Source organism: Sylvia atricapilla, chromosome 6 (assembly GCF_009819655.1).
Source record: "Sylvia atricapilla isolate bSylAtr1 chromosome 6, bSylAtr1.pri, whole genome shotgun sequence".
NCBI lineage: Eukaryota > Metazoa > Chordata > Aves > Passeriformes > Sylviidae > Sylvia > Sylvia atricapilla.
The window spans coordinates 50,633,028-50,656,624 of NC_089145.1; the positions used below are offsets into that span (position 1 = coordinate 50,633,028).

At 37.5% G+C, this 23,597-nt stretch overlaps 1 protein-coding gene across 2 annotated transcripts in view; it reads right to left on the bottom strand.

Moving 5' to 3' along the window:
- The window catches only part of DGLUCY (D-glutamate cyclase), a 48,409-nt gene that overhangs the window by 12,255 nt on the left and 12,557 nt on the right, over positions 1-23,597 (bottom strand). The window contains exons 1-9 of one of the 2 annotated variants that reach the window (XM_066321918.1): positions 14,558-14,602; positions 13,552-13,663; positions 10,616-10,769; positions 9,733-9,931; positions 7,984-8,134; positions 6,422-6,544; positions 4,040-4,231; positions 1,488-1,748; positions 922-1,021 (exon numbers count right to left, since the gene is read on the bottom strand). In XM_066321918.1, the coding sequence (XP_066178015.1) occupies positions 922-1,021; positions 1,488-1,748; positions 4,040-4,231; positions 6,422-6,544; positions 7,984-8,134; positions 9,733-9,931; positions 10,616-10,769; positions 13,552-13,663; positions 14,558-14,602 (1,337 nt within the window). Of the gene's footprint in view, positions 1-921; positions 1,022-1,487; positions 1,749-4,039; positions 4,232-6,421; positions 6,545-7,983; positions 8,135-9,732; positions 9,932-10,615; positions 10,770-13,551; positions 13,664-14,557; positions 14,603-23,597 lie in introns of those variants that run through there. The other variant, XM_066321916.1, reaches the window with a different exon arrangement.

A 23,597-nucleotide genomic window follows, 5' to 3' on the forward strand; every position in this document is an offset into this window, starting at 1 on the left:
TGTGGGTGGGTACCTACAGTGATTCCAGAGACCTTTAGCAGGTTAGTTGTCTACTTAAAAAAAAACTTACTTCAGCTTTTTGAGACTAAAGGATCAATTTAAATGGAATCTGCCTGTACTTTTATTAAGCATAGATATAAAAGACGTTTTTAAAACAAAACATTAAAAAAATGAAGACAGTATCAAGCATACTATTACAGTACAGACTAACCTGTGGAAAGAAACGGGAAGTCAGTAAGTTCAAGAAGCAAGTACCAGGGTGAAAGACCCTTTTATTAAAGAATGCAAACTGAGGGCAGCTACATTAAAGTGCTTTACAATGAAAGATCAGTAAAAATGAGCAATGCTTGCCTATTTCAAGGAAATTTAACTTGCATGCTAAGTAATAAAATGAGCATACAGCTACTTTGCAAATTCTCCAGTGCATTAACCCTAATAACACCATTACAAACACATGACATTTTATTAAGTCAGATCATTCTTCAGCTGTCAGACTAGAGCTAAAGCTCTAGAAAATGCACTTTCCCCAGCTCTTTTCTTAGCCCTTTCACTGACTTTGATGTAATACTTTTTGATCTTCTCACTGATTTAAAAATTGTAAAGTAATATGTAGTGTGTGTGAATATATTTATAGAGTAACAGCTGAAAATCTTTTTGAAGTTTTTTGAAGCAAAAAACCTGTTGATATATGGAGAATTGTTTCTTTTTGTGCTTCAGAAGTGCATAATTGCAGAATAATGTGCAATAATGTACTCTGTGTATGCTCCAATAACAGTGTTTGACTTCAAAGTTTGCTCTTTGCATTCAAAGTTTTAAGGATTTACTTGCAGCCATTGCGCTTTCTTAGACCATGGTCCTTATTTTTATTATAATTTTTCACAGCAGAGGTGTGACCCGTTCTCAAAAACTGCATACACAAACCTAGGTCTTCCAGGATTCCCATTCTCACACAAAAACATTAAAGCTGAATCAGGACCTTCCCTTTGATAACTCAGTAGAGGGATGGGTTTCTTTAGGATTCCTGCAGGAAAGCAAAACAAAATTCAGATACTACACACTTTTTTTTAATGTATCTTTGAGTAACTTTAAAAAAATAAGGAAGCAAACTTGCTAGAACAGTAAGAATTCAATGTCTTTACACAGTTCTTGACGAGCTCCCTATATCCTTACTTTAAACTTTTTAAGATGCAGATGTTGTTAAATGGGACCTTGAGGTAGAAAGAGGTCTACAGGAATAAGAACAGACATCCAGAATGTATCAAAAGCAACTCTTCCAGAATCAGTACCCAGATATGTACACATTAACTTGATGCCAGCTAGGTTAACAAAATGTCATCATAGCGATGATGAGCAGAGCTTAGAGGATGAATTCTGATTCATTCTCTGGGAAAAAAAAAAAATAGTCCTCTACTTAGTGACAGATTAAAACTGAAACAAACCTTGGCTCAAATTAGCAAGACAAAAACTGAAACCCTCATGTCTCTTACCTAGTCGAACAGCTTCTTCAATAATCTTTCTATTCAGGTCCATGGCTCGGTGATCTGTAACTATGGCAACCTGTTTCTCCAAGGCCTGCAGCACGGCAGCGATGGCCAGGGCTCCCGGGGGCCCGTCGTTCTCCTCGGGCGGCTGGTGGCTGAAGTGGGTGGGGAATCCCGTGGTGATGAGCACGGAGCCCGCGTGGGACATGGCCAGGCAGGCCCGCAGCAGCTCGCCCTGCCGCTGCAGGTGCCTTATGCCCCGCTCTCCTACACGGGGGGATTTAAAGAGAGCAGTACACTTCAATCTCGCATTCTCCCTTTGAAGTTTCCCTCTGGGTGGAAGTACATACTTTAGTGACATAAAATGGGTTAAAAAAAAAAAAAAAAGACAGAGAAACACCTCTGGCCAAGGCAGGAATTAGGGTAATTTCCTCAGGAAACCTAATAAGATGTAAGATATGAGAAATGAAGATAATGGGCTGAGCTTCCAGGTTAAGAATGTCAGCTTTTGAAAACTATTATACCTAGTATTTCTAGGTATAAGTGTAATTTTTTTTTTTCTGAGAGCTTAGTGCATATTGTTTCATTTCCTTTGGCCCTCTGTTTTCCTTTGACAGTCCTGCTAAACCATGTTTAGCTACTGAATCTAGATTGCAACTCAAGCATCCCAGACCTTACAGAAATTCTGATGCAGACTTCAGATGTGTAAGCTGGTCCTTTGTCTCTATTTAACTCCATCCCTGTCGCCCTGATTTTTCAGCTTTCTGATGTTTTTACATTCTTGTATTGGAGTTCTCGCACTTGTAACATAAACAAAGTAGATTGTTTTACATTCCTCTCTGTGATAGACTCCTGGCTTGACCAGTGGGGTGAAAGGGGTGTTAACCTTGTTGCCCAATTGCTGGTCAAAGTCCAAACCCTATTTAAACCCTGAACCCAAAAATAAAGTTCCTCTTTCTCTCCTCACTTCTCAACTTGACAGGTGAGTGTAGTTCTTTTGTGTCCTCTAGCAATACACCCCCTTCGAGAAGAGCTAACTCTCAAATAAATTTCACTTAATGAAATTATCAACCTCACAAGTGAGGTTTCAGAGATATTTTAAGTTACCTGGAGACTTAATAAACTCAATACAGTGGTATCCAGGTGACTACTAGAAGGTCTTGTAACACTTAATGTAGCAGAGAACCATGTTATCAGACCTTAAGAAATAGATTAATATTAATAGAAGTCTCTTCTCATGGGTGAGTCCCTAAATAGGCAACACTATTAACTGTGTATGGCTCTCATTGTTCAAACTCTTCCTATACTATGTTCCTTCCCTGTCACATGGAAAAAAGTTCACAGGTCAGTTCTTTTGATTTGCTAGCTCTCAAGAAAACCATGGGTACCAGCATGATGGACTTATAGAAGTAAGTCTTCACTGCTGTTTTCTAGTCTCCTCATATCTTCATCCTTCTCATTCACCTCACCCCCACATTTTCCTCTTTTTGTCCTCAATTTCCCCTTTGGCATTTCTCCCTCTGTTCCCCTAAATAACATACAGGCAATACACAAATAATGGACAGAGAAAGAAGTTCAGAAAACTTAAAGCATAAGCAGAATAAAAGTCTCCGAGAAGGGGGATACATTAACTGAGGCAAAGTACTGTACTCTCCTCTAGCAACAAAATGAGCTAACTTCTAAGTTAGGTCCTGTATTTCTGCAGAGCATGGCATCACGCCAAGCCAGCTCCAGAGAGTGGGAAAGGAGAGGCCTTGTGAGTAAAAATACACAGACCCAAATGTATGCACACAGCCCAAACCCAGAGCCTGGGAGTCCTGGGTGTAAGCTGTTTTCCACTGCTGCCTACAGAGGATTTCAGAAAATTTATGGCACACTGAGCTCATTGACGTTACAGCAGCCAGAGGGGACCAACTCAGTGTGTATTTTAGGAATGGCTGCACTATTCAGTTTGCCTTTACTTCCCTCTTCCTTGCACACAGAGGCAGCCCCACTGCTCAACCTTCTGTGGTGACCTGGTCACTTTGGTCCATCATACAACCCTCAGCAATGGATATGTCAGCAGAAATTAGTATAATTCCACTGGTCAGAGAGTGGTGTTTGAAAAACACATGCAACTACTGGAGTTTTCTGGTATGACCACAGTATCATGGATATATGTAAAGAAATGTGCTATTTACTCCATAGTGAATACTCATGTAGCTGTTACCAGCAAGCGGAGGTGCCCTGTACTTCACATACCAATTTCAGTTTTACTTAGTAGCAGTTCTTATTCCTTATTGACTCTCCAGTCTGCTTCTGTGTACTTTGGGAGCATACAGTCATCAAGATTAGCTGTTCCATTACCCACAATGAATGATTTTGGCCATACTCTGATATTAACTACAGTAACAGAAAACATAGGACCCAGTTATATAAACTGACTGTATTCCACAAAGAATTCTTAAAATCACCTTTAGATCCTTACTGTGTTCTTGAATTTAAAATATCTAAAAAGTCAGATAGGTGGTATCTACCCCATAATGAATCAATGAAAGGGATACAATTTTTGTTTATACCTGGATCTATTCCAATTAGAGTCTCTAGAGTTTTTATCTTTTGGGCTGCTTCTGCCGACACAATACTGAAATGCAGAGGATCTTGAGAGATGCAGTGAACCTGTGGGACTCCTCCTAAGGATCTGACATTGTCATTCTTTAGGTCAGTAATGAACATGCAGCCAGGAGAATGAGTAAAAGCCAATGGAGCTCCTAAAATGAACGAAAAAAACTTCAGTTAAATGTTATTATTGCAATGCAACAAGTTACAGGGATGATAACATTTCAGAAAGCTACTTAATATAACAACACAGTCCCTGCCTGATGACACTTATAAAAACAAGTGATATTTTAAGTTACATTGGAGCAATTAACACACTTTCAGAAAGAAATGTATACATGTACATCTGAAAATATTTTCACTTTTAAAAAGCTCATGTGGGTAGTTGAGATCAGTTTTTTCCACAATGTCCTCTTTGGTCTAAACTTGAGGCAAGCTAAGAATGGAACTCTGGTACCCTCCCAAAAGGTCTGTTGTAATGGTGTATGTCTTTCCAAGTAACATTATCTGTGATGGAGCTCTGTTCTCCTGGAGATGGCTGAACACCTGTCTGCCCTGGGAAGCAGTGAATTAATTATCTCTTTTACCCTGTTTGCATTCATGGCTTTTGCTTTCCCTGTGAAACTGTCTTCATCTCAACTCATGAGAATTTTTACCCTTCCAATTTTCTCCCCTGATACTGCTGGCTGGAGTTGAACCATGACAATTTAAACTGGCCAGGAGTAATGACAAAAGGGGACCAGTAAGAGTTAGCAAAAGAATTATGAGTAGCCTCTAAAACCCTGGAGAAAAATAAGCTTCTTTAGACCTGACAGCACAGTAGCTCCCTAAGCTGAAAATATTTCCTGTCTTTGTACTGACTCCAGAAGTCCAAATCTATGTAATACTCAATTTGGCAAAATTGGTACATTGTTAGGTAAATAACTGGTATACTTAAACAAGCAAGACTTTCTTTGTTAGGAGGGTGAAAATGGAAAAGATATTTCTTTACTAAGTACATACATAGTTGGTTTGAGCTACATCTGCTGGGACTCTATGACTAGCAGTTTAAAGCACCAGGGGAACATGGCTGTTGAGGTTTATTGTGAGCAGATAGCTTTTTGTGACAAGCTAGCAGATTCATCTGAAGTATGGGTATTGGTGGTATGGCAGATTTTGAACTTCCTAGATCAAAAAGTAGCACAGCAAAATAAAAAAACTCCCCAAATATTTCCTGGAATGCACTAATGACAACTGGTTTTAATATAGAAAATGGAGAAATAAACAAAAATGAAAGTCTGTTCCAGGCAAGGGCAGGAGAGACAGCCACTTGTGCAACAGATTGGAGAGACATTGGCAAATTTTTTCTCTTTTCCCTACAAGAGGGAAAAGACAAAGATGAATAGGTTTGCTGAAGAATCCAGGAAAGAGAAGGAATTTCAGCATGGATTTAGGACTAGGGAAAAGAGATTGTATGTGAGAAAGAGAAAGAAGACTCCTATTAGAGCTGAACATGTCAGAGCAGATATTGAGAGAAGTTCAGGTAATCATCTATAAGAAACCACTAGGATCCTGCAAGGAGAGAAGGACAAAGCAGATGACCTCCTAGGGTTCTCCCAAATATATTGTCTGTGATTATTAAGCTTCCTTTTCAGTAAGAATGAAAATACAATATTTCATTCTACACTAGTGACTTAGAGAGGTACATAATACTGTTACTATGGTTTTGTTGCATTTTGTTGCATTTTCTTGCCCTTTGTGTTCATGCCTACATAAATGATTGCACACAGTGCAGAAACACTGTGCAGAAGAAAAAGTTTCATTATGTGTCACATTTACTTAATTTTGGAGAAAACTAAAAGCTCAACATTCTTCATGAGACGCTTAAGAACCCTTTTCCATGTCAATCAATTTGCTAGCTCTTGACAACATTTTGGAAAGCTTTCTGACTTCTCTTTATTTCCCCTTCTTCTTTTTTATTTTTTCTGTTTCCTTTACTATTGCTCTACTTCAATGTAGTACAAAATAATATTTTAAAAGGAAGAAGCTTAAAAATTATTGCCTTTAAACTTCTTGTTTCCTATAATGCTTAAAAAGATGTTTTGATGTTATCAGAGCTGTGGATTTAAATGTTTAAAATACAAAAGTGGTGAAATTTCACTAAGAATTGTCCTTTAAGTAGACCTGTATTTCACAACAAAAACTCTCCTGCCAAAGGCTTTTTGTTGTTTGGGGTGGTTTTTACCTTACCCTAAAATCAAGTCTGCTAATCAGCCAATTCAGTTTCCTTTTTAAAATAACTAAAACAGAGAGAGAAAAGAGATTGAGGGATAATTAAAAAGGAGTCTCTAAGCAGCACATACTGCAGTTGATAATTGCTTCTACTCCTGTTACTCCACAGGCCCAAAACACTGGAATATCACCAGGGTGAAGGTGAACTGGATCTCCATAGTCTGGTTTAGAAAGATCTTGTATTCCCAGCAGACCTGGAATTAATTAAAAATGAAATCAAGAGTGATTCTAATTAAGCAGTAATACTTGCAAAGCTGGGGGGGTGAACCCCAAACACCATTCAATGACAGTGAGTTAAGAGTTCCAGAGTGTCAAGTCCCTCTAAAGTGGAACATTTAGTTTGCCTTTGAGTGAATATCCTCACAGCCTGAGCTGACTTGATTTCTCTTTTTTTGTACTCACTAACACCAGTAAAAATGTATTTACCTTATTCCTGCAACAAAATTCAAGTTAGACATTTCTGCTGAGTTTCCAAGATAATATAAATCTTCTGGATGAACAGAAGAATTCTATTCGTAGCAGTGGCAAACAGGAATGAATGATTGCAATGCAAAATGAGTTCTTTCTAGAACACATTTGCTACTGTGTTAACTTCCTACATTCTTTAGCTAGAGAAATGATCAATCTCTCTTTTCCTCTCTGTCTTAGATAAATACATCTCACTCTTCGCTGCCTTTCACTAAATTGTCTTTTGCTTTATTCTAACACCTACTTGTAATAATCTAGGTCATTCTAAGCACTTGCTATCTTCCCTTGTTTTTAAATTCTTCAGATGCTTTAATATACCAATCTCTTTTCTGAAATTAATTTATATAATCTCTATATATGATAATTTTAATTTGTAATGATTTTGTTTGTCTTTTGTAATGATTTATTACTAGTTTGTCAGGCTTAAGTACTCAGATATGTTACTCAAGTATATTACTGGAGTGTCGTGTTAACCAATGACATCTCCTTCTATGCCCTGCAATGTGATCCTTCTGTGTATGTAGCCCATGATTACCAAACTTCTGACTGCAGGGAGGAAATTACTGCAACTTATCTTCATATTACAGGTGTTTGTTTGATTTTCTTCTTTACAAACAGCCTCATGTCTTTTTTTTTTTTTTCAAACTAGATTTAAAAAAATCTTGTCATATTTCTATTCATTTTGTCGTGTTGTGCTCATTGTACGCTATTTCAGTATTTTTAAAAATAATGCAGAATTTACTTTCACATTCAGCCGCTAAGACACAAAATGCATCCACACATACTTCTTTCCATGCTGTCAGTCACTGCTATCCTGTCACCGGAATCTCTGACAGCAAGAAATTATTCACATATAAATGAAACTGCACACATTTCAGAAAAATGTGATTACACTTTTTTACCAAAACCACCCCTGCCAGATAACTTATCTATGTCCAACAACTATCTTTTATCTATGAAATATGTGTGTTCAGCTCGCTTAAAACCTTCTTATTTTCTTTTTTTTTTCTTTATTCCTTTTTCCTTTTATATTCAGGTTTCTGTCCATTAGGAAGGATTCAAACAGATTTAGTGGTGCAGGGATTTCAGTCCTACCACTTCCCATGCTTTCCCCCTTCACTTTTATACTCAGTTGCATGCAGAATGAGAAATGAAAAGCACTGACCAGGGTCACCTATGTGAATTGGTGCTCCATGGGCTTCTTTTAATTCAGACGTTGCTAGCACAGCTGCCCCCAACTTGCTTTCAGGAATTGGTCTCATTGTGACTACTAAGTTGCAGTGAAACATAGAAATGCTGTAGCAAGGCACAGATGTCTGGCAGTTCAAAAGAATACAGTGTTAGCAGGAATACTGAATAATACTTCTCAAATGTTAGAATAAATAAATCTAAATCTTTGTGCTGTACTTGAGTTTAGAAAGGCTGCATTCTAACATTAATTTTAGATCCTTTTGAAAACAATTCTTAGCATCCTGTATTTTATCCCTTGAAGATTCCACCATTTAGTGCCATCATATAGATCACTAAAATTTTCAACTTAATGCATTCCTTGTTTTGGTGCACACAGCAAGATGAGTGCAGTGTATGTTGACTATTGTCAGAAAACAATGATGTGTTCCCTCTACAGGAGGTGAAAAAGCTAATAGAAAACTATGGCACAGCTACAAATCTACTTAGACTGAATCTACCCTCTGTACTTGAATGCAGTGCCCTGTAACACGTCAGGGTCAGCAGCTGCTGATGGCAGTAGCCACTTGTACAGAAGCTGTGTGACAGTTCCATACATACAAATCTTTCATGCCTCTACAAAGGCTTTATGGAATTCATCATCCTCACCAACCTTTTCTATTCAGAAATAAAGGTCAGCTTTTTAGGAAAAAATGTCAGATATCTGAGTTGCAGTTGAACATAAACAAGACATCCAGAGAGCTAGAGCTGTCTAGAAAATGTTCATTTAAAGCCTTTATAATGACAATAATAATCACACCTGTCACTGAAGAAACACACTGTGCAGTTTTTCACAGCATTAATGTGCTATACACTATAAAATTTTCCTAATTTTGAAATGCTAGAAGCAGCTACATAGTTGTATTTTTTTAAGCTTCATAGAAGGACTCCCATATGCGATGTGTTTGCACCTCCTTTTTGAACAGGAGCATAGGATAGATTGTGTAACAATCTCACTGAAAACAACAGTAACCTTTTTCCAGTAGCACAGCATCCGAACTAAATGAAAAAGGCATGCAGATGCATACTTCAATTATACATACATACAGTATGTATACATATGGTATTAAGGGGTTTATTTACTGGAGCCAGAATTATTCTAAGACTTCTTACCATTAAAATGTACACCACAAACTTTTTGAGCACAGTCATAATTTTCAGGGCTATGGTAGACACCTCAAGTCTTTGGGAACATCTTCTGGCCCAGAGCCTGGGTTTGTAGTAAATGTGCACTTTAAAGGCTCTACTGTCACAGAAAAAAATCCAGAATTTGGCTGTGACACAGAAGAAACTGCTATTGTCATGGTTTATAAAATTAATATTCCAACTGTAAGCAGCAGCTGGTATGAGCAGGTCACGTGTAAAGACATGGTCAGAACAGTGCATGGATCATTGGGAGAAACAGAGAAGGCAAACCAGAACAGAATCCAAATGAAATGGCTGCCACAGGAAACAGGGGAAGTTTTGTCATGAAAAATGAATAAAAATGGAGATTGGCTTTACGCTGAACTGAGACTGGGAATATTTTACCCTCTATCTTCACGTGCTCAGCACTAGCACATAAGTTACTGTGCACGTAGAGAAAAAAGTTCTGCTTTAAACAATAGGTATATGCACCTAAGGAGAATATGGGCAAAACTCATGGGCAAAGTTACAACAAAGATAATGTGTGTGTGTGTGTACTTACCTTGTACATGCTTACATTACATTTTTGCTCAACATTTCTGATAGGAATGCCAGCTTTTTGGACTGCTTTTTCAAAAGAGAAGCTGCAGCCTAAATAAAAAGTCACCATGTCCTTGAGTTGTTCAGAATACTCCTTAAGGCTTTTCAGTGATCCAGTACAAGCTCCATGCTCATATTTTCTGTACTGTAGGCAGTCAGTTCTAGTGAAATAAGAAGTTATCACAGCTTTGTCGCATTTTTTGAAAACAAGGTGAATTGGTTGAATTGACATAAACCCAGTGTGAAACCACAAGATACAGCCTGCTTTATCCATTTGTTCTTTCTGACTAATAATGAAACAAACACAGGCAAAACCCCCGGAACATCTTATTCTGCACAAAACCAAGCTGGCAGACAGAATGTTGGTTTGAGATTTTTTAGGTTTTATAGGTAAAGGTGTCTTATGTGTATCTTGTCTCAGGCTTTCAAAAATTAGAAAGCTGGTTTAAACCTTGTTTTTAGTGTTTACCACAGGAGTACATCTTCCAAATTTCAGAGATTCTACAAGTATGGAGACACCATGGCCATGTTTTTAGTAAATAAGAGAAATATAAAACCCTATTATTGAATTCTGCAGGCTCAGACTGCAAAATATTTTAAAATTACACAAAAATTCACCTTTGGATTAGAGAAATACTTGTAATACTGACAATTATCATAACATGTGGCTCAAGATCAAGACAATCAGGCAGTTATATACATCGTTTTCACTCAAAGATATGACTCCAAGAAAAGAATGTTGTTCAAAACATTCAACAGTGTAACCAAGCTGTTTCCCCAAATCCTCCTTATCACCACCAGCATTCACTTCATAATATTGGCCTGCAGAGTTGGTCTGTAGTTACCTGATATCAGAATCACTACTCAGGGAAGGACATTTCCAGTCACCTGGTTGACTCCTGTACAGCAGTGGCAGGGGTCCATTGTTTGCATGGCAGAACTTCTCAAAGTCATCAGCCAGGGACTTGTGCAAAATCACAACATTGGCCTGTTTATAGCCTTAAATTGAAGGTAGGAATGGCTGGTTACTAATTCAGCTTTTTGTTTGTGAAAAAATAACTTTTCTGCATGAATTTCTTTAGGTGGTTTATAAAAATTACCTGAAGGAAATTTTTGATTCAGAACTCTGTAATTAGATCAAACTTCTTGAAATGTTTTAAAGGTCACAGCTAGGCCTACTCTATATGTGAAGTCAGTTACAGCAAAGTCAGTTGGCAGACATGGGTAGTAGAAGAATATGAAGACACCTTTTCTACTAATTTATACATAAACATAATTTCTTGTCTAGCTGGGGACATTAGTCTTCTGTAGGAAAATGCTTTATCTGTGAATGTTAACTCAGGGCTAAAGAAAGGCTATCACAGACCACAATTTCACAATTATTTTTCACCATACCAAGATATAAATTAATCCAAGAGTAAACTCCTGGTATCTTGATGTTCGTAGCACATTCTTTAAAATTTCTTGGCTAGAGAATTTTAATGTGGACTGCAATTAAACAGATATGATTACAGCTCAGGAACAAACTCTTGACTGTCCACTGAATCTCAGTAATTTCTAATTAAAGTTCTAATTCAATTCCTAACTAAAAAAATACTCTAAAATAAACAGAACTGCTACACTTTCTTCACTTGGAAACAGCATTGATTTAAAAGGTTGTTGACTACTACTATGAAATAGCTTCTAAAAACATTAACATTTTTGCGATGAGTACCACTGAAGAAAGGTCTCATTAATTTATTCAGCAAAAATTTATTTTCTTAACAGCAGTAGTTAATACCAATGCCATTTAAACTTTCCTGCATGGAAATATCAACTGTTGAAATAATGGGGGGAAATTTGGAGTACAACTGGTCTGGGGTGTATAAACCCAGCAATTAACAATCCCTAAATTCTGTGCTGATACTCTCTTGAAGAGTTATTACTGTCTGATATCAGGCAGGTGAGTAGGAGGCTGCACAGAAGCACTTGCTTTCTTAAATATTGCAGCAGTCTGTCATCAAAGAGGCAATAATTTAGTTGAAATCAATGAGCTGCCTTCAAAGGCTGTAGAAAATGAGCCAAATCATACTCTTGACCAAAGCTAACATAGAAATCCAAAGAGAATTCTATTCCTGATGGAAAAATGCAAAGGAAGGCTGAGGTAAGCATATATTTGCATACTTAATTTGTCCACAAACTGCTCTCTTGGGAGTAGTCAGCACAAAAATTCATTTTATTACTAGCAAAAGTTGCTAAATACAGAAAGAGATTCTTGCTAAACACAGAAAAGTATTTTTGCTAAATAAACATACTGCATCTACTGCTGAATAAAACACTAAATTCGGTTACCCCTCAGTTTTGTTCCCATCCATGAGAAATCCACAGGCACTTTCTGCTCTGCTGGTTATATTAGTGAATTCTTAAAATTTAAGAATTCAATCTGGGCATTCAACTGACAGCACTGAATTTCACACACTAGTTACAGACAACAGGCTGAATCTTCAGGCAAATACTTGATAAACTCACGAAGCTTCATTATAACACTTTGAGAACTTATTGCTCCTCCTGATAGCTATCCTTACTTTCTGTATACATGAAACCCACATCTCCTGATGGATTCATTTGCATTATGGAGCCATCATTACGAATGTATTCACAGGTAATGACAGTGGAGTTGGATGTGCTGACCAACCCAGGCATTATTTCAACACACTCATATCCCAGTTCAGAGAAGTTTAAAAAGAGGTTTTAATTTCTCTGGTGAATGACAGTGAGGACAGTAAGAAGGAATTGGATAACAACAACATAGGACAACTTGTTACAATGGTTCTTTTTGTATAATGAAACTGTTAATGAACCTGTTTTGTATGTCAACAATACTTCTAAAAATGGTAGAACTAATGCATTTAAAACTACTGCAGCAACAAATTAACTTAAAAAATCAGCTGTGGCAAACTGCAAATTATTAACATTATAAAATGTGTTCCATTTGTATTTTTCAACTTAGGAACTGATAGAAAAGGAAAACACAATTTCAAGACTCACTACAGTTCTATAAAATGACCTTTAACACTTTTTTATAGTAGTGCCACTATTGTACACACAGCTTTGTTGATCAGCTATTTGCCATGGTATTTTTGTTTAGATTATTTTTAAAAGTTGATCAGAACAATGATAGACTTCTCTGCTTCTGTAAAATTCCAGCTAGGAGAGGCAAGAATTAATTCAGTCTTCCAGAATGTATTCAGTTATCTGAGTATATAACTAATTTTCCCTCCCCCTTATAATTCCCAGTCTTGCTGACCCAGTAATCTTCACCTTCTACAACAAATGAAGCAGAAAACCACACCTGTAACTATATGTCTCTAATTGTTCCCCAAAGCATATCTGATGTGCTTAGTAAAGCAAGGTCCCTGTGAAGAACATAGCAGATCATCTTACAAATGTGGTAATATCATGCAAAAACCCCCAGATTTGGTTAAAGATTTTTCAAATATTTTCTGCATCCATCATTTCTCAACAACAATTAGAAGCTGAGGGATGCACTGCAAACACTGAAAACAAAGTCCATGCACATTACTCAGGTAGGATGGTGTATTTTCTCTGATGTATCTTTACGATTTAAAATATAGAGTCAGGTGCTTACAATGTGATTTCAAAAACACTCAAGAATAAAACATTTTCTTCTGGTTTTGTTTGGTGCTTTTGATATTTCTTCAATCATTTAGAAACAAAACCCCACATAGTTATGAATCTAAACTGGAATCACTTTGCACAGAGAGCTGTTAGGTTTACTTACCTTCTGCCATTCCTGAAGTATTACTAATACTGAGTCTGTTGCATCGAATTATTCTTCTTAGTACATGGGGAAGGAGAGATTTCAAGCCTCCTGTCAAAAGCATCTCTTCATCCTTAACAGAAAGATAATTATAAATTTAAACACAAAGCGCTTTTCTTTTTTTCCCCATTTTAAATTCTGATTTTCTGGAGAACTTAGCTTATATTTCCTCCTCATTTTCCACCAAAGTTATTATCACTGGGAAATTCTAAGTTGTAACTCAAAAGGGAGAACAAATTCAAAGGGCTATTTCACTGACATTCTATGACTATATGCAAACTGAATCTTTCAACAAATTAGCTGGAGACATGCACTTTAACATTTGGGATAAAATGAACAATTTTCCTGCCCTATAATGTAAGAAACATTTCTTTCCTCCCTGATAAATATTAATTTTCTAGAGCATTCAGTTTTCCAAAAGTCATCGTAACTTCAAAGTTGCAAAAGCACAAGTGGATTAACCTACCAGAGTATAATTTATAATATATACTCCTCTGATCAAAATAATTTTAGACAATTAGCAAGATAACCTTGTGGCAAAGAGAGAACTATATTCAGAAAATGCAACACATTTCACATGTATTATGGTTTTCAAATATTAATTATGCAGAAGCGAATACTCCTGTGGCTATTCTTCCACTGGGAAAGCACACATAGAGATGTTTAAGTCCTTTGTCACACTATCTGGAGTAGGTACAGAAATAAGTTTCCTAGTTACAATCAATATCTGCCTCTTTTTACTTCTTTTGAAGATTTAAAAAGCCATTTTTCTGTAATCCAGACAAAGTTCACACAAAGCTTTTCTCTCAACCTGAACTACTAATAACTAAAAAGGGTTTATTACATCACTATTAGTAAAAAGAGTAAAGTCTGGCTAAAATAATAACTTGGCTGCAAATGATTTTAACCTTAAAATCACTTTTAGGTAAAAAAACGGAACTATCCTCCAATTAATCGAATTACCAACCTCCAAGTTTTTCTTTGATTTAGAACAAGCCATTCTTGAAGTCATTCAAAAGAAGTAACAAATATGAGAGAAGCTGTGCTGCTCTTTTTAAAAGATGCTACTAAATTAATATATAATGAGATGTTAAACCCTTCTAGCAAAAGTTAACTTTTCTGTTAAAGGTCCACAGTTTTGTTCTGTTAACTATGATAGTACAAAGTTTCGCTCTCACAACTGGAGATGGAGTGGAATAGTATGAAAATTTATACGTCTGAGCAATTATTCTGTAATTGATTTGAAGAGTAGTGATATGTTTTGACTGAAATGATACTTTTATCCTAGTCTGTCCAAAATGTTTCCCAGAGTTTGCAGAGCTCCGAAAGGTTAAGTTGGGTGCACTGAAATTCAGAGTAAACTTTGTATTTATTTTTACTTCTGAAAACTTTATGTAACATTGTCAGCCAACAGAAAAGAGTCTTTTTTCTGAACTACAGCTTACTACTTTCTAGCTCTTCTTTATTGCTTTTACATTATCACTCTGTATGCTGTACAAAAATAGCCTTCATTACGAAATCATGAACAATTCTAAACACACACTTTAAAGATAACAAGTTGGATATAGAGACGTCGCTGAGCACTAATTCAGGCCTATAAGTATCAATTTAATATACACTATTCTTACTGTAAAGAGAATTTCTAACACCACTCAGGAATGATTCATTCAAGAGATTTCAAACTAAATACAATGATTCTAACAAAACATTCCAAATGTGCTCACTAGTTTCTTTCAGATAATTTTTCATTATTTCTGAGGATCTTTAAAACCATTTAAATCATCTGTAGGATTGATGGCCTGCCACTGATGAACTACTAGTTTACTTGAACTTGAAAGACAGTGTGAAGTTCAGAAAACTAGTCTGGAACAAAAGCTGTCTAAGGCTAAGGTATTTTGTCACAAATGTCCTGTTTTGATGTTGGGAAAGCCTAATTATCCTCTCATAAAGCATGTGCCGAGCATCAAAAATGAAGGTACCTATGACATTTTGTCAGCAAACATTTAGGCCCCTAAAAGTTCTTGGTTCATATGACAGCAAGTGGCTAACAAGCTACAGGACTATGAATATCAGTAGTGCTGAAATGTCATACAGAAGCACTTGGGCCTGTTCCTCCTACTTGTGAATAAATATATACTATTGATGATGACTGGTTAGAAAGTGAGTAATTTAAATATTAACTTAATATAAGCGCAGTGAGACAAGATTTACCTTCCTATATAAAATCATCACTTCCAAGTGGTGATTTTACATAGTAACAGGAAAAATTCAATTTGATTAACATTCTGAGTTTTAACTTTAGATCACTATATTTGCTGTACAATATCTGTAATAGATTGTGCTGTTATTTTGTTTATTAATTACTAAATTTGGATAGACAATAAAACTGGTGAGATGATCACAGTAAAACCCGGCTTCTGCTATATGACTTTCCCACAAATAGTTGGAAATGCAGTATGCTATTTCTCTAAGCTAGAAAGCATAGTCAGGTTTAGATTGCCCAACCATCCCTAGAACTTCCTGAAAAATTTTTGGAGCTTTCATGAACATGGCATATTTGGAATGACTGGGGAAAAGCATGGAGGTAATTAGAATCTTAAAGTACCTTTTCCATTTTTTTCTGCCTAATGAAGTGTACAGACTGACTTCATAGGGGCTTCAAGCAGCACGCTAAGTAAACAGTTTGAGAGAGTGGTTAATCAGTTAGCAGGATCTGTGCCTTGGCAGAGGTTTCTTAATTCCTTTACTTTGTTCTGAGGTAGTTTCAGATAATGATAGTATCAGTATGCTGGATCGTGACACAAGCAAAGACAACATGCAGGGTGTTAGAAAGGCCTCAAGAGGCGAGGCTGACAGAGCTTATAAAATGGCTGTTGTGCTTGAGGGAATCCTATGTGGTGTGCTCCCAAACAGCTCCTAAGATCTGGCTTTCCAGTGTGTTGTCTTTAATGGAATGAACATCTAAAGCAGACCAGATAGAATCCTGTCTAAACAGCATTTGAAAATCAGGTCATTGACCAGCTGCATGACAGATTTCATACACCCAGTCTGAAAAAAGACCTTGTTCTGTGTTGTGCTGGTCACATCAGACTCCCTGACTTTCAACATCAACAACCAATATAGTAAAGCTTCACAGCACTGAAGCATCAAGTTCCTTCTTGATGAACATTTTCTTGAACATCTGCTTCCACATTAGAAGCACAATAAACACTTTTCTTTTTAGAGTTTTTATGAAGGTTCAATGTATTTCATGTCTATCTTGAATTTTACATACTGAACTTAAATGGATAAGTATTGAAATACATTGCTGCCTGAGACTTTAAGATGGCACTTACCTACCACTAATTTGTGGGCACTATCAAATTCTGAGCTGCACTTTCAGATCTTGACAAGGATGCTGAAACCTCGATGCTGGAAAGAGATGAAAATGATGTAGGGAGCTGTGTGATCAGGCAGTGATGACAGTTTAGCTTATGCCAGATCAGAGTTCAGAATAATGAATCAATTTGTCAGAAACAATATTGTACTGAAATGACATTATATTATAAAGATACATATAAATATCCAAGAAAAAAACCCTCTCTTTGCATCAAACTGGCAGTCAGGAAGTACAGTTTGGTAAAAGTACAGTGTTTTGAGAAAAGTTCTTGGGTCTGGCTTTAACAAGTAACATAAAATTGTTTGTTGACATCTTCATTCAGTAAATATGTGTGCAGCACCATTTCAGTGGAATTAAGCAGATACATACTATCTGATTAATTTGGCCCAGATGATTTTCAAAATATTACCAAGACAATAACAATGTTCAAGAAAGCCAGATCTAGAGGGTGAATATTTTTTTATTAGAAATTGTGATCCCCAGTTGCCATATGAAGCTTTAAGTCATTAACCTTTTCTACATGCTATTCTCAGAACACTAGTTGAATACAGGTGGCTGATTGCAATGCTGTGCTGATCTTTGCTGAGGTGATTGCAACAGGACTGGCATTAAGCCTCATCTTTGTAACTGATGGTAAAGAATATGCTCTACTTCCCCCAAACTCCATAACTCATGCAAGGAAAAAAGCATGTTGAGAGGAAGACAGAAAGCAAGAAAAAATGTAGTTCCGGACAAGATTTAAGAAATAGATTGCCCTATGTTTCAGATTACTTCCAAGATGGACAGAGTAGCCTCTTTGCATCTTCCAGGCTATTCCTCATTTTCTTCCTCTTTGTCTACAGTGTGCCTTTATCTCTGCATCTTTTCCTCCCTAAGCTCAGACCCCTATCTCATAACTCCAAGCTGGGCTGACTTTTGTAGCACTTGCTTCCTTGGTTTGTCTGACTGCACCCTCTGGCAATATAGGAGTTTGGATGCCTCCTGTCCTCTCACTAGCTCTTTTTAATTCATTTACTTGATGTAGCTCACAGTTGTACCTTAACCTTTCAATTTTTAATCTTAAACAATCTTTTTCTGTTCCTAGTGTGAGACAAAATAGTCTAACATCAGAAATCATAATATACAATTAATTCACAAATGTTTTCCAGACTTGTAAGATTTAGACTCCTTTGACCTCACCTATATTCATAGGTGAATATCTATATATCCCTTTTTATATTACAGAGAGGCTTGGCTTAAGCATAGTTGTTCTTATTATTTCCTTCTTCATTTCTGACAGTGGAACTACCAACCAGCCTTACAAAGTTATGTATCTTACAAGCTACAGTTTATGGAGTGTTTTTACAATCTGCAGAACATAAGCTCTTTATGGAAAAAGAAGGAAGAACAGTAAGTGAAACATTTTATATTACCTTAGAGCTTTCAAAATGAAAAAGTATATCTGTAAATTTCACAGATATTTAAATATGAACATAGATTCTTTACAGGCCCACATTGTACATTATTCATTACTCAAGAAAATGGAAAAATGTCATTTAAGTGTCAGAGAGATTACATTTTGAGATGCAGTGGGTGGGTCCATACTGCTGTGCTAAACCACACCAGCTAAGAACGAATCAAGAAATTATGTAATAACACAAAGGATTAAAACATTCTTCAGAAGTGTCAGTGTGACTACTTTGCCTTCACACATATTGAGTGAATTAATGAAATAGAAGTAAAAAAATAGCATTTCTGTGGTTTCAAAAATGGAACACATGAGAATACACAGCATGTAAAAAGTATGAGGGGTAAGGCTGATAATCAGGTTTGAACACTGCAGAGTAGTTAACACTGATTTCTGGTGTTACGAATTACAGGTCTGTTTCTCCAGTGGCACTGATAGACTAATAAGAATATAGTTTAATGCAGCATAATCTAGAGACTTGCTTGCAAGGAGCCCAAAGACTTACAAAATACAACCTTGCATTGCTTGGATCACTTTTGTCTTATTTTCTGTTTAAGGTTTTATAATAAGAATGGGTGGTGGCATGTACGGGATCATGGGCTATTAAAGTGCAAGGGTCACTACTTAAAACTTCTGGGCAGGGTTTTTTAGATATTGTCACGCAGATATCTTACCCAAAGCTACTGCTGCATGAACAGGAACAGCAGGGTAATCTGAAACATGAGCCAGCTCATGGGCTGCCTTTACCAATACATAATGGAAAGTAATCTGAACTAATTATAATCTAACAAACTCTTTGTGTACTATGCCTTGCCCTAGTATGAATATAGTTACAGAGGCTTGTCAATGTAAACACACTTTAAATGACCTGCTGTTTAATCATCAAGCTGATTTGAAATTCTGCCAGCAGACTTCTGTGAAAAGAACAAGCTTCTCTGAAAATTTAGTCCATTTGATTTTCCAAATCAAAAACTGAGGGTCTTCTCAGTTACACTTGTGATCTTTTATTTGAAGAATCAATTAATGATCCTTTTTCTTCCCATCTTCTATGAATCATTTCAAAGCACAGAAGATCTTTGTGTATCATTCTGAAAGGGGAGTGTGTTGTGTATTTTCAGACAGTAGTACATCCAGCAAATTATTATTTGACTTTGCATTTGAAATATAGGGTATTTGCCTTTGAAGCTTATGCACCTTTAGATGAGGACTGCAAATAGAAATTCAAATTAGCTTCCTTTAGTGTTCTGTCTGGTGGTTAAAGCAGCCAGCCTATACTTCAGATCATGCAGATTATGTCAGGATGAGAAATTGATGATAGAATCAATATGCCTTTGATGCAATCTTGTTTATTTCCAAAACAGGTACACAACATATAGTTTCTTTCAGTATATTAAGAGCAAATAACAGAAAGCAATTACCAGTTTCAAAGCAGCCATTTCAGACAGCATTTTATACTGCTGCAATCACTGCATTGGTATTACTTTACACTCAACTTCTGCCCTGGGACAAAATAAATTGTTTTTCAGGTGGAGAAATATGGGCAGAGACTAGTGAATAGTTCACATTGGGCCCTGCCCTTGCATGGGCACAACCTATGCAAGATCTCAGTCATTTGGGCTTTTTTATCCTGCAAAGGATGAGCCCTCATGACTTCACACACCCTTCCCACCCTTTGGGTCACATCCCAATATCTGCATTCCTGCCTCACCACCTTACAAATACACATGACCAACAAGTTTTAGAACAGCCACCTCATTTACATGCACCTTTGGCAAGACACAGTATACATCTAAGAGGAGACTAAGAAATTAATCAAGATTTAAAACTACTACATTCATGCCTTGCACTTTGCTAACAGGAATACTCACCAATAGCAAGAAGAGACTGTAGATGATCCACCAAAGGTTGTTTTCATACACGATGACAAGAGACAATTATTCAGCTTCAAGAAATTGAAAAAAACCACAAGGGCATGAGGATGGAATTTAAATATTGTTTCCCGATCTATGCTGAGCTACAGATCTTTAGAATTGCTCCACAATTCTTTGTGCTGGGTCTAGATGCCAGTTCTCTAGTATCTCTCTTGGCCTCTTCTGGCACCAAGACAGCACAAGAATGCAGGAGGACGTTGCTGCAGGCCACCAGTGCCAGTCTCTCCCATACCCCTGTGGCAGCACTGGTCAGCTAACACTACACACAGCAGCCAAAGTGATGGACATTGGCTGGACAAAAGCTAAAGTGAGGGAAATTTTTCTTTCCAGTCTTATTCAGAATGAAAGAAAGTGGAAGTCCATAGGACAAAGTACAGTGACTTGTACTTTGTTGGCAAGGTAGCAGCCACAGGTGCTTGTTTTGATAAGAACATATGTCACCACCTAGGTTACACCCAATCACGTCATGCATGGTTACAGGGCTGATGGGATGCTCATTCCTACCAAGGAATTCTGTCTGAAGGTAAGCAGGTAGGTGATGTTCTGCTACCTACACATCACAAAAACAGAACCACGCTCCCAAAAAAACGTGTCATGCTCCTGCTGTCAGGTCTTTCAGGCTACCTCCAGGATTACACCACTCCTTTTGTGTTCACATGGCTGCCAGCAGGTGCTGTCACTGCACCCATCACTGCTCACCAAGCAATTCTCCTCAGCGATGGTCACTAAAGAAATTATTCCAGCCCATGTGTTTACCCAAAATTAGTGTCCTCAAGATGTCGGTATCTCAGCAGGCTGTGTGTGGGGAACTTCCAGTGAATTACACCTCTCCAAACTACCAAGAACAAACATCTCTGCCTCCACACATACCTGTGATGAAGAGATATTAACTTTCATTGTTCCACTGCTTCCTTCAACTCCAAGAACCAGAAGTACTGGGAACAGCTCAAAAGGACAGAGCTTCATTTCCCTGATGAACCTCCAGGCTTAAGTGGTGCTATATGGATAATCAGATGAATCTGTGGCTGGATCTCCAAGAACACCTCACTGCAACTTTCAGGAGGAAGTACAGGTAAATTGCTGTTAGCAACTGTACTATGTGATAGAAAATGGTCTGCATTTGGACTGCTATTTTGTCTTGGAACTGCCACTGTAACAAATGTTAATTTGCATCAAGGATACCTGGACAACTTTGTTCTGCAGCATCCTTTCTAACTTGGAAGGTTCCAAGTTTCAGAAACAAATGATGGCTGCATTACTATGCTTTCATTAATGCATACTTCACAACTGTGGCACTATGTGGTGACTGCAGTTGTCATGATGATCTGGAAGCTGCCCTGTTTGGTGCAGCCAGGCACCTGCAGACACATTTGTCCTCTATCTGCAAGAGCTCAGAGCGTGTTTGACCATCACTTAGTAGAGCAGGACGATGAGAAGGAATAGCAATGAGCAGTGCTGTCAGTAATTAGACATGTACTTTAAGGCTGACGATACTACAGTCCTTTTGGATAAGAGTGCTGCTTTGTCCCAAGTGAAGATGCCCAAGCTCTGAAAACCACAGATGTTACATACTTGTTTGATAGACTGCATCACAGGCCCCATAAATAATCAACTATAATCATCACTATCCCTGAACCTGTGAACAAGAACTTGTAGAATGAATGGGTTATAATCCTGAACAGTCAAAGCCCCTTGTGGTGGGCCCAAATGAAGACCTCTACATCATTCCTAACTCTTCTTCCCCTGCCTATACAGAGAAAGTATGAAACTCTACAGCCTGTGAATCCTTGAGGACCTCAGCTGCGCAGTAATGTGAGTGATGATGTGGCAGTTCAACCAAGCTACACTGACCTGATTGTCCAGTTGTCCACAAGAATCAGGAATTAACTAATTTTATAGGCAAGTGGCAATCATGCTGACCATAGAAAGTGACCTTCTGCAAGCAGTGTGTTGGTGCTGCAGAGTGCCAACAGTTGCCCTCACCATTTCTGAACTGAAAACAGTCATTCAAGACCAGTATATGATGTAATTTGCACTGGGCAACTGCCCTTGTCCACCACAGCAACCCTTGGTAAAGCAGAGAATGTTACACCACAGCCAGCGGCTGCCATAGTGCACAGAAGAAAGGTGGGCTTGAGCTTGAACTGAGGCATTGTGTTCTGAAAAGAAAATTCCCAATTCCCAACCTTACTTTTAAGGGCCTGAAAGGATACAGGCCCTTATCAAACTGTCCTGGACAGCCTGATCCCACAGCATGTGGGTGTTTCTGATGCAGTCACTCTGTCATGGCACCCTCGGGGCATTACCACTGGTGACAGCAACACCATGGCTGTGCAGCAATTGCAAGGAAGCAGCTCAGGAGCTCTGCTCTGCTGTTGGTCCCAGAACAGTACAGACACATGAGGAACCTCACATCTAAGTTCCTGGTGACAGATTAGATTAGGTATAGGCTGACTAAATGCTCTCACTCTGTAGTTATTCAGTGTTGACACAATTATATACAATATATCTCTGTGTCCAGTGCAGTTACAAGGGGCAGACTGAGCATCTCAAACCACTGTGTTCATGAGTAGCATCAGCAAAGAGCTCAAGATGTAGAAAAAATGCAGTTGCATTTCCAGCTCAGAGTTAATCCTGAACTTTTACTGTTTTTCTCTATATTCCATAAATAGAGTAAGATCTGTATACATATCACTCTCAAACCTTTTATCATCATTAAAACCTTTTTAAAAAGCAGTGTTTTTAAAAAGCAGTTAAAAGAGATGACTCATAATGCTGCAGCATCCGTTAGCTGGCTTAAAAGGGATGCTGATGTCATAATTTTGATTTTCATTACCAAAGAATATGAAAGTAACGGCTGAAAGTGTTTTACACTTCTATCACCTCATTTTATATTTTAAAGACATTAATAAGCTGCAGTGATTGGTATCTTGGTGTGCTCTAATTCAAAAACTGAGCCTATATTTTGTATAGAAGCAACACAAAACAAAAGTTTAAGCCTTTACTGTATTTTTTTTAGAGTTTTGTTCCCAGATATGATAGATGTAAATATGCCTAAAACCTTACCACAGAGCTTACAGTTAAAGGACTCAGACCTCTAGTACTTCCGTGAGTATAAGTAAAAGAGATGAGTAGATAATTAGTCCCATTGAGCTCAAGGACAGATGAAGTGCTTAAACATTTGCTGTATTGTACTTCAGCTGCATTTATGTTTGCATACAAGCCATATCCTATATGCAGAGCTACATAA